General features: G+C 47.9%; 1 protein-coding gene across 1 annotated transcript; it reads left to right on the forward strand.

Annotated features, from left to right (window-relative positions):
* The first annotated feature begins 2,527 nt into the window (after positions 1–2,527).
* LIAT1 (ligand of ATE1) lies at positions 2,528–11,331 on the forward strand. The gene is made up of 2 exons (XM_078873512.1): positions 2,528–3,088; positions 10,458–11,331. Exons 1-2 carry the CDS (start codon positions 2,773–2,775, stop codon positions 10,916–10,918), a joined length of 777 nt encoding a protein of 258 aa, XP_078729638.1. The 5' UTR covers positions 2,528–2,772; the 3' UTR covers positions 10,919–11,331.
* The last annotated feature ends 971 nt before the right edge of the window (positions 11,332–12,302 follow it).

The following is a 12,302-nucleotide window of genomic DNA, read 5'->3' on the forward strand; positions in this document are numbered from 1 at the left end:
CGTCCAAAAATGCGTGACGTCATTTATGGACGGCCCCTAAGTATTATATAACATAAACCAGCGGGGTGCAGCGGTGTCTCCGTAGTCCGCGCACTGCGCGGTGAACCCGGCCACCTCAGCTCGACTCCCGACCCCGACTCACGTCGGTGGCGAGTGGTATCTGAACCGGTCCTGGGCCCCTTCGCGCTTGTGGCAGGGTGGTGAAGTATGGCCATCAACCCGTATGAACGACGACAGGGCGTGGGGAGGCCTTCATCCAGCAGTGGATTGACAAAAATAAACAAGGAGGGAGGATGACGATGCGTGGACGATTAATTGACCTCTATGGTAATGCATAACGACAAACGCATGGAATATATTCGTTTGTAACAAGGCAACAAAGAAACATTCGTCAATAACGCTATGGTTTTATAAAATATATAATAGGCGACGTTTCGGATAATGGCCCTTTACAGCACACACAGATATTCTTCGTGTTATTGTGTATTTAACGTCGCTTCACATGACCCCTTGCAGGTGCTAGAGGCCGCTACCATTCGCCAAAACATAAACAAACAAAAAATACTCGGATGCCCCGTAATGGAACTGTGATAATGAATCCAAATGGACTCGTTACCACCCGTGTCAACACCACACGCAGTGCATGGCACACGGACACGCTGTGTACTCAGTTGTGTGTGCACCTCTATAATCAGAGCAAACACAACCAAAGTTTATTTCATTCAAGGCGCCTTTCGTTAAACCATCATTATACAATGAACCATTATTGTATTATGTTGAACTTCTTTTGCACCGCACAATACAACGTTATAAGAAGAACTCCATTATGCTTCTCCGCAATGATTTTTAGTCTAGCAGCAGCATTGGGTCTGAAATAAATGTTTTTATTTTAAAATATTCTAGAAATATTGTTATCTAGCTACAGTATTGTCTTTCCAGACCAGCAAGCCAATATGCTAAGCAAATATATTGATGCTTTAGAGATTCGGTGCAGTTCAGCTCCATAATTAGAATGGTTAAAGCAAGTCGGACTGCTGATGAGACACTGCATGTCGAAACTGGTCTAGAGTTTGACTTGTGTTGAACCAATGCTGCTGTGATTATCCACTCCCTTACAAGAAGGCCGTGTGGATGATGGAATGTGTAGCAATATATAGCTCCACGTGGAGGGGCAGAGATGAGATTAATCGCCTGCAGATTTAAGCACCTACTCTATATGGGACAAACCTTGACATCGTAAATCTTCCTGTAAAAAATATCTTGAAACAGAAGATTAGTTCTGCATTTGCAAATGTGATTTGTAACTTTGATCCTCACTTCTGTATCGATAATTCAATGTGAATGTGCCATTTTATTGAGGGACTATTGTGCGTTATGTTAGCTACCGTGTGTTGAACTTCTTTCGCACCGTATGTAGCCAACCGTGCTAAGTGGGATTATTTTGTTGTTGTTTATCGTGCCGTGCCCAAGCTTGATAAGTCGGACTTGTATAATTATTTTATTTTATTACCTTTTGTGACTTGTATTATTACCCTTTTCTCTCATTTGCCCTCCGATCGTGTGGCCGTATTGTTCGCCGTTGTAACGTCGCTGAGCCGCCCCAACGGGACATCTATAGGGGGGAGGAGGAATAGCTTCACAAGTCATCGGATTCCTCCGGGATTAATACAAGATTCTCATTCTGCCCATCTGCAGTTTCATAGCTGTCAACCCATGCGGTTTACCCGTATTCTTGTACAGCGGACAGCCGTTTCAATATGGGCAACACAAATCAGCATGACTGTGTGCATCCACGTATTAAGCAAGCAGCAAGATCACAGACAGTCGCATGATAAGTAGCGTAATTGACACCAATTATCAACATTAATACATAAAACAGTTTTTGTTAAGGAACATGTTTATCTGTTTGGTTTAACGCGTAGGCTTTCGCGACCAATATCATCCATAATACAGTTTTTTTTTGGGTTAGACATCAGAAATATAAATGTGGTGTCGTGAAACCCGCCACCACTCGACACAGCCAATTAGTAAGGTTCGTCACGTAAGCAGCCAGATTTGGCTGTCGCCTGATGATGCCGGTTGTAATTACTGGCGAAACCTCGTAGTCGAAATTGTAAATGTTGTGGCTTGGCTCTCCAACACACTGGTTAGTGCTGTACTAGTATACTCACTATACACTACACTACTATACACTACACTACTATACACTACACTATACACTACACTACTATACACTACACTACACACTAGTGCTGTACTAGTGACGAATTGGCCACGTTCTGTTTACGTGACAAACCTTCCTAATTGGCTGTGTCGGGTGGTGGCGGGTTTAACGACACATTTATATGATGTTTGTCTATTTGTTTGTGTTTCTCACCTTGTGATGGGACTGTAGGAGGAACGTGGAGTGTGTAAGGGTCACGGGGTGACCTCCAGCACGCCGTGACGACGCGCTGCTGCTGCTCTGTGACGCACGGTGGGCGGGGCCACCGACGTCGCGTTAGAAGCCCAAGAATCTCACGCCGGGCGGAGGGATACAACGGCGCTGGTGCCCCCCCCCGCCCCCCGGCGCGGCGGTGACGCGGCGTCGCCCCTGGCAACGGGAAAAGCCGCGTCCGCTGCCGCGGTTCACGCGGAACTTGACAAGAGACATAAACAAACAAACGCGCGTCAACAAATGTCAACAAACAATCAGGCGGCTTTGAAGCCGCGGCGGCCACGTTAGCGATGTGAATAAGAAGAAAGCGCGGGGTTAGATGTTAATACATATTAATGCGGGTCGAGATGATGGAGAGAGCCGTCGCTCAGGGGTCGAACTCTGACCCCGAGGGGAAGACGAAGAAGATGACGAAGAAGGCGGCGGCGGCGTCGATGAGGAGGAGGGGGAAAGGGGCGGCGAGGGACGAGGTGAAGGTCGAGGTGAGGGACGAGGTGAGGGACGAGGTGAAGGTCGAGGTGAGGGACGAGGTGAAGGTGGTGGAGGGCATGAAGATACAGCAGCTGAGGGCGGTGATGGCTGACGAGGTGAAGGAGGTGAAGGAGAACGTGACGACGACGACGAGGAGGAGGAGGAGAAGGAGAGACGCGGGTGAGTCGCTGACAGTGGTGAGATGCCGTCACTATCATCAACACCAGCGTCACCACCGCCATCAAGATCATCACCACGATTACCACTAATACGATCACCACCAATACGATCACCATCACCACTACCATCACCACCATTACTACCATCATCACCATCATCACCATCACCACTACCATCATCACCATCACCACTACCATCATCACCACCACCATTACTACCATCATCACTATCATCACCACCACCATCACCACCATCATCATCACCACCATCATCATCATTACCACCATCATCATCAACGCCTTGTTTCATATCGGGTGTCATGTCGAGGTAACGCGACTGTCATGACCGCTGTCTTATCAACATTATTACTGCAATTATAAGTTCGGGTGGAACGGTGGCGCAGTGGTTAGCGCAATATGTATCCGGCCACCTGAGTTCGACACCCGGCCACCTGAGTTCGATACCCGGCCACCTGAGTTCGATACCCGGCCACGGCCTTCACGTCCGTGGCGAGCGATGTGTGGACCCATTGCCTCACCAACCCGCCGTCTGTGTTGCGTGCCTTAGAGCGTTAGTGTCCAGCAGAGGATTGACAGAACGGCTGTAATTTATGATTATTATCACCGTTTTATAGTCGGGCATGTTCAGGGTTTGCGGTATGTAATTCCGAGTAAGCAGTCATCAATTAACCTGACTTGGCACAGAGTTAGCTGCAGAGTTGTCGGCTTTGTTCCAGCAGAGATTTGGTTTCCTCTTGTGACTCTACTGGTGTAGCAAGTGGGGTGGACTGTGGTGGTGGTATCGTGGTCTTTTACTACTCAAGCAGGCAGATAGATTTTTGTTTTTGAGAATAATTTGTCATCTATCAATAGAAGATTTATACCCAAAGGAAGCTTTTGACATCGAGTTGAGATATTCGGAAATTTAATTCACGAGCCCATGAAGTTTTTCTCCAAAATCGCCATTTTTAAAGCCCCCCTTCTACACCGTGTCCATCGGGGAATTATTACGCAAATGATGTCTCCAACTCTAAAGTGGACACACAGAACCTGCCATGTGAGTCATTCGTTGTCATTTTAGCACTTAGGCTTACGCGACCAATATTATCCACAATCAAGGGTTTCTTTGGTCAGTGCGAATACTTGTAAGACCTAATCTCAGGTCTGAGGACCGCCTGCAACTTATTCGAAAGCAGAAATAACACGACGGTATTTAAACTCTGTTTGCACGGGTCTGTCTCCACGTGCTTAAGCAAGAACACAGTCTGGTGAATTTGCCATCGTATTCCATATAAGTTCCGTTGAATAAATCTCTCGTGGATTGCATTAAGTAAACAGTTTTAATTCTAGATTTGAAGTTTTCGTGACTGCAAGGATTCATACTCTTTGGTTTTTTCGGTAAAGTCACGTCGGTGAAAATAAATAAAATGAAAACAACTGGTGTTGCGCCCGAAACGTCGTGATTTAATTTAGTTGTTTTCATTTTATTTGTTTTTACCTAGGTGACTTTACCGAAAAAACTAAAGAGTATAAACAGTTTTAACAAAGAATATTAAAATCAAATTATTTATAATGTACTGTACTGCATTAAAACGGGGAAAGTGTTTGGTGTGTCCATCGACTCCAGTGGGGGAAAAACAAACATTGTGTGAGTTGGTGTGCCAACCGGAGCCACACATTTTGTTGTGTTGGTCAAAGTTGCCTTGGCACAACGGCTATTGTCGGGTCACACGTATGGCAACGTACACACGCACACATGCCCTGCACTGCAGATACAGATTTCGTTTGGCACACCACCACGCCTGTGTGACTTTCGCCAAAACTGAATGCGAGCTGCTATAGCTTCGTGTCGATGAAAAGAGTCCAAATTTCCTTGTTTATCAGCAGAGCGGCTGCCCTTCGTGAGCTTCACTGTAACGTGTATTGGGCTGCTTATTGAATTAAAGAGCTGGTTTAACCTGCTCGCCGTTTAATAATTAATGGTTTAGCTCCCCAGTGATTCAGAAGCCAGTTTGATGTTTATTTGTGCAGAAACGTGTTGGGGCTCTGGATAAATGTATATTCGCGACCGTTAAATGAGTTAAGACGGCTGACATCACTGGTCCTGTGGATCCCCCTTCACCAAGCTGCACCACGTGGTGAAGTATGGTCACATTAACCCCCAAGACCAACAGCGTGGGCAGGCTTTATCCCACAGTGGATTGACAAAGCACTGTTAAATTATTATTTTTTATTCTATTTTAAAACAAATTTTAGTACAATAATTTGAGTTCATTTTTAAGAATATGGCTTGGGTTCACCCTAATCCTGGCCAGGGCCCAAATACCTTTACTGTAAGCTGCCTTAAGTTATTAAAAGTTGCCTTGGCAGTGGACGCAGTAGAAATATTGGGAATGCTTTCAGCACGCGCTTGCCAACTCCCGCCACACACCACCTCGGCCTTCTCCTTGAGCAGTGGCCCATCTCTGCGCCTTGTGGTTCCTCTTAGGTGGCCCAGCTTCCACGACTGCAGTCGTTCCAACTTGCATACACATGTCATGGTAAACGTGGAAGAGATTTGGATGCGTGAATATGTCTACACATTTCAAATTTCACATAAAATGTGTTATTTACAACTCTTAATTAATCCACTGCTGGATGCAGGCTTCCCCACGCTATGTCAGTTGATGGCAGGCTGTTTGGCCATACTTCACACGAGTCCGTGTTGGTTGAGGGCCCAGTTCTGATATCATGTACTACACGACTAAACTTGTTATATTACCAGGCAAGGCCCACGGAGCTATGTAGCTCTTTTTCAGAAGCGATCTGTCCACAAATGATAGCTTAACGATGTGGCTTATCACGTGGACATTTTAACTCGTAATGTTGATTCGAAATGCGGAGGGGAAAAATGGAGGACCTGGAGAAAAATGAATATGCAAACTCCAAATATGTAGGCTTCAGGGTCGAGATTGAACCCACGTACTCCTGTATACCAGGCGAGGTCGTTAACATTTCGCCACCTGGGCTACTGATGCCAGCCGTTGTCAGTAATCAAACTCAAGTTGCTGGGCTCGTAGCACAGCGCTCTAAATACTTTGCCACCACTCCCATCGACACATCTTAGCAGAATTAAACATGCTGGAGCCAACAGGGGACATTGGGGTTTTAGTGCAGATTGCTCATTTGGCAGTCGGTACTCTGGCTGAATGATCACAGACGTGCCAGGTGACGCCTGCCAACACGGTGTGCGGGGGACGGCGTGCGACCGTTTTCAATTCACGGTCGTGCCACACTTGCGGCGAGTGGGTCATTGTGTAGCGACAATAGCCCTGCTGCTGCCCCTGTGAAAGAGTAAATTGGATAAAAATGCACAACGGCCGGCGGTGAAGTGACAGCCCATTAAATATTGAGAGACTGGAAAAGTGCCCCTAGCAGCACTGCTGTTGTTAGTTGTACGGGGCCCTGAGCTGCGGATCACCACAATAACTTTGACACCGAGCAGATAATGAATGTACCCTATCTGGGCAATGTTGGAAACTTTGATCATGTTTATATGCTCAAGTTGTTCAACACATGGTACATCTGTATGCGGTATATACCAAACATTCATGTTGGGGAAAAAGAGGAGCACATTGATTGGAGAACATATGCAGGTTGACCACATCATCCAAACTATGAATGAAAGTAAGTGGGCTAGGGTAGGACATGTTGCGGCTAGAGGGGACAATGAACGATTGTCCAGAATAACAACCGAGTGGCAACCGAGGTATGAAACGCGATCAAGTGGACGTATACCGATGAGATGGAGCGGTAAAACCAGTTTATCTGCAGATGCATCTCAGTATCGTGAGAGGTGGTGGCAGCTTGGGAGGCCTTCATCCAGCATTGGATTAATCTTGGCTGATGGCAGTGATGATGATGAAGAAGCCAAACGATGCTCAGTATCACGCCTGTTGTTGTAATAGATGGGATACTCCACTTTGCGTCAGGACTGCCAGTGCTGGGCATGGCCGTAACAAACACGAACATTTTCCAGGTCGCGAATAACGAGCCCAGAGTAGGCACGTGACAAGTAGCCACAGCCAAAGTGCGAGGTAAACTGGATGTGGTGTTCCGGATGCAGAGATACATTCTGGGTCGCTGACACACCACAGATCCAGCTGCAATGAAACCCTCATGTTTACCTTATAAATATAACCACATCTGTCAGATATTTCTATTCAGGCAATCGTTATTGACAAAGAGTAGCACATCTAATTAATTATTTGTCCTGGAAAAGTATGCATGCTTTACATGATAAGGTCGCACTCATTACGCACAAAGTGCTTGTCACAAATGAACCATAATACTTTGGCGATCTCGTCAAGGAGTAATAAACCATCACGTGAACTCCCGTCATCCCCGCAGTAGCGGCTTTTGGCTAGCCATTGAACAAAAACGGTCATCGCATCGCGGCCGTCTGAAACGCCGAAGCCACTGGAGGTATGCACTTTTAAATCATATAGATTGAAAACTCATTTACTTGAAACTTATTTTTGTATTTAGTTTGTTGTCCTTCTCCCGCACCTCTGATTATCACTGTTGGCTACGTACGGTGCGAAAGAAGTTCAACATAAATACTGTACATGCGGAAGGTGGCTGATTCTTGTTTTACGCTTGACCACTCGGCAGTAACAACCTGAAGTCTGTACAGGTCGCAAACACGACAACGGCACCACTCAGAGCCCTGGCAACGGCCCCTTACCCCGCTGAACCGCGACCGCCTCTTGATAACTTCCTCTTCGCCAGCCTTGCTGCCGCATCATACGACTGCATGCAGCGGCAGCTGTGAGGCGAGGCCTTTCTCTTCTATTTTTACCACGTGGCTATGGTCTTGTGTTGGTTAAACACCAGTCGGTCCACCTGGCCTGCACCTGTAGAGTGCACAGTGTATGGATTTGTTTGCAGTACGTGGAGACACTCGCGCACACCTATAGTTACGTATGTGTGTGTACGTACAGCAAAATTCTATTTCGGTTAATTTAGCACAGGGGGCGACAACCTGCAGCTCCAGGGCCGCGTGCGCCGCGTTAAGGAACTGCTTCGTGACGTTATTTATAAAGGGCCACCATCTCGTAGTCACATAAAATGCGGCTCTTGAAATATTTTTGTTGACCAAATTGGAAAAAAATGGCTGCTCTTGTTATTTTGGTTGCCAACCCCTGATTTAGCATGATATTTCACGTGTATCTCAGTTGTCAAAATACTTTACATCAAGCGATTGGAGAGAAAAAACTATTTGTTGAAATAAATTGCTGTTCGGTGAAAGGTGGGTGGAGTGGTGGCGCAGAGATTAGCACATTGCGCTCTGCGCCCTGCCACCAGAGTTCAGCTTGCAGCCACGGCTAACATCAGCCACGACTGCATGTCTGCACCGATCCTGGCACTTCCTTCACCAACCCACACGGACCAGCGTGGTGAAGTATGGTCAGACAACTACCATGACCGGCACAGACATTAGGAGGCTTTCATGCAGCAGTGGCTAAAGGGGTGTGAAAAAAAGTGCGATCTGGAACAGCCAACCGCGGTCAACAATATTAATTTAGAAAATGGAGAAAATATGTTTTTAGCAATTATTACTCTGTTTTAGTTTAGGCTACAATACATTTGAATTCTAGGACAATTTACAACTTTTTTTTCAATCCACTGCCGGATGAATACCTCCCAAAGGCATGTCAGTGTGGATTTGGCGAATGGTAGACGATGCCCTGTTCAGCTATCACTCACCACTGGTGTTAACCATGGCAGGGAGTCAAACTCAGGCCACCGGGTCAATTGCACAGTGCCCTGAACAGTACATAAACCAAACTGCTCGGATGTCTGTCACAGCCTTGTACAAATATATAAAACAGTCACGCTGGGTTTCAACATGAATGAAAGGAGCGGTGTGTATGTACAAACACTCTACGCATATTCTTAAATTCCAGCATGCCACAAGGGTCTGGGAAAATCACTCGAGAAAGTGTCGCTGTGTGTGCACTTGTCCCGCGATGTCTAGCGGCCACGGGACAGAGAGCACGCATGCACACATCAACACACACACACTCGTTCGCCCCAGCGCCGGCCTCTCGGCTCGCACTCCACGCGCGCGTCTCTCACGAGCGCTCGGTCGGGAACGAGGGCCGGTGTAAGGGCCGGGATATCGGCCCTTCGAGGGGCCACTCTTGCCATGACGCGGGGGCCGTGCTCACGAGCCAGCGCCGAGGGCCGTGCTCACGAGCCAGCGCCGAGGGCTTGTTCGGAGGTTCTCGTGGCGCCAATGGGCCCCGTCGGCTTGCCGGCGTGTAAACTGCATGGCACAGGGGCCCCGGCCGTGCAAAAGAAAACAAAACGAAAGGCCACTCCTCCTGGGGCTACGAGCCGGACACGTACTCGCAGCCGCACTTCATTGATCAAAGCTCAAAATTAAACAACTTTTAAATGTGAACGTGTATTTGGTTAATAAGAGTTGTATGGTGGGGGTGGTTGCGTTTGTCCAGTGTTGCGTTTTGGAGTTTGTTTGAGCGTCTCGTTGGAGGAAAGTGGAGTTTCTGAAGAAAACCACAAGGTGTATACAAGGGAAACACGCGCTCACATTCTCTAGATTGATTGGTCAGCTGACCGATACTGTCATTGCATGATGATGATCCATACTCTTTGGTTCTTTTGAGAGAGCGAGTAGGAAAGAGAAATTTGCTTGTAAATGTAAGCTCGGCGAGGGGCCGGATGATCCATAATACAGTTTTTTTTGGGTTAGATCGCGTAAATATCTAAATGTGTATTATGGATGATATTGATTGGTAAAGCCTACGTGATAATGATGATGATGTAATGACTGTGTCAAACTTCATTTGTGGAAATTTTTTAAAACAATATGGGCTCCTTGCCCATCACATAGGAATGTAACCCCCCCCCCACGCCCTTCTCAGTGTTACAGCCTTTCTATAGGCCCTCTGCCTTCACCAACCTGCGCTGACCAGCGTGGCGAAGTATGGTCAAACAAACCCCACGTCCAACACGGCCTAGGGACACGGTCATCCAACAGTGGATCAACCAGGCAGCTGTAAATTATGTTCTGTTCTTGCATATGGCAGTGTGTTCCGGGGCTCGATGTCAAGGTCTGCTGCTGGCCGGTCACAACGAGTGGGTTTCGGGAGAGAGAGAGTTGGTGCAGTTTTTCTGCTCCTCCTCTGTTGGATGCACGGACCACGGTGGTGTACGATACGGTCCGTAGTTTGGGTTACATAGACACAACCTCCTCGATCACATGGCAATTACAAAAAAAATATCAAATTGCTCTACGACTTTTGAAACGTTTAATTTTTTGCCGTTATCATTTTTACCATTGCTGTTCATCTCACCTCCTCAAGGGAAATTGCATAGCAGCAGCGGAAGCAGCGAGCAGGAGCGCGGCCCAGCGCCGGCCGCCGCCACTGCGGCGGCGCCGGGCACCGGCGATGCGAGCCTGCGCTGGGAGGGCGCGCTGCCCGACCCGGCCGCCGAGGAGGAGCGCATGCGGCTCTACCGGCTGCGGCGGCGCGAGCGCTACCTGATGGCGCGCCGGGACCTGTGCCGCCGCCTCAACCTGCCGCCGGCGCTCGCCGAGCCCGACCGCGACTCGCCGCCCGCGCCGCGCCGAGCGCCGGACGGCCCCTACGTCCTCACCGCGGACGAGTACTCTGGCCTGCTGCTCCTGCGGCGGAGGAGTCGGCGGGGCGAGGCGGCGGGCGCCGCGCCGGCGCTGTGGCACCATCGCCAGGTGGAGCGTCTCGCCGTGCGCATCGCAGAGTTGCCGCCCGTCGGCGCGGAGGTCGGCCCCGCCGCCGTGTGAGCGCCTGCCGTGCGAAAAGGCCGTAGGGACCGCACCGGTTTCTCGTGAGAACCGTTGTTCGGGGGCCTGTTAGCTGGGCACGGGGGCAGTGGTGTACGCCTATAAGATGAGATTTGGAGGTTGTGGTTTATAAGTTGTGCCGGGATCTTATTCGTAAAAGACCCACCTGCTGGGCGGGGGGTTGTGTAGCAAGTAGGTGGCTTACCTGTCTGTGGATTTCTTTTTTATTTTCCGCCCGTATGGGTGGGTTTTCTCCCACTCGCAAAATTACTGAAATGGGATTGGCCCAAATCATCCGTAGCGAGAACCTCCTCAAGAGAACCGAACCTCATTGAGGCTTTAACGGGCAAGTGCATTTAACTGATCGTAGTTTTGGCCACAGCCCCATTGCTATTTTTAACGCTGACCCGGTTTAGCAGCCTGCTTGCCAAGCAAGGCGGATTGTTTTCCCTCATGGATGTGAAGACGTGTACCACCTCGTCGGTTGGATCTGCAATGGACTGATTCGTATGATGTTCCAAAAAGTCGTTTCCCCATTCTCCTTTGGAATGTTGCACCGAACGCTCCGGCTGTGCAAAGTGCACCGAATATTGTCGATGCATTGTTTACGGTGCAACGTCCCAAACTCTGATCCTAACAACCCACTCAAGTCTTCCCAGTCTTCTCCATTCAAGTATAAATTAGGTTGTTGCACATTGCACACACCAAGATGATTTCTAAGCACATCAACAAATGTTACATTCCACTGGCACAAATCTAAGTCATTTCATGATTAGACCTCCTTTGCCAGTACCAAAATATAATAATAGGGTTTCCCCCTTGTTGCTAGCAACAAAACTGAAACCTTTTTACGAGGATTTATGTCTGCATTAACTACAATACTTGCAGTCAAAATGCAAACATAAAACATACTCTGATAATATATGCATTGTCCTTGAAACTGGTGTAGACTATATATTATCAAAGTGTGTTTGATGTTTGCATTTTGACTGCAAGTATTGTGGTTAATGCAGACATGAATCTTTGTAAAAAGGTTTCAGTTTTGTTGCCAGAAAAAAGGGAGAAAACCCTATTATTATCTAAGTCATTGTTAATCTGAATCGGCGCTAAGTTGCATGTGACGCACACACACATGCATTTGAAATTGCACTCAACGCTATCTACCAATCATTGAGTGTGCGCAGCGTGTAACAAATAATGAATGTGCATGGTAGCTTGGTAAACGCTGAAAGTTGAACTCTGGCCGGTTTCAAAGACTGGAGTTTAGGGAAGCCTGTCACAAAGATTCACCAACCAAGATGAATAATACAAAACGTGGCTTATAGACACCTAAAGTTGCCATTGTGACCATAAGATTGGTCGTCCTCCCAGCACGCCTGGCGTT

This window comes from Lampetra fluviatilis, chromosome 37, assembly GCF_964198595.1.
Source record: "Lampetra fluviatilis chromosome 37, kcLamFluv1.1, whole genome shotgun sequence".
NCBI lineage: Eukaryota > Metazoa > Chordata > Hyperoartia > Petromyzontiformes > Petromyzontidae > Lampetra > Lampetra fluviatilis.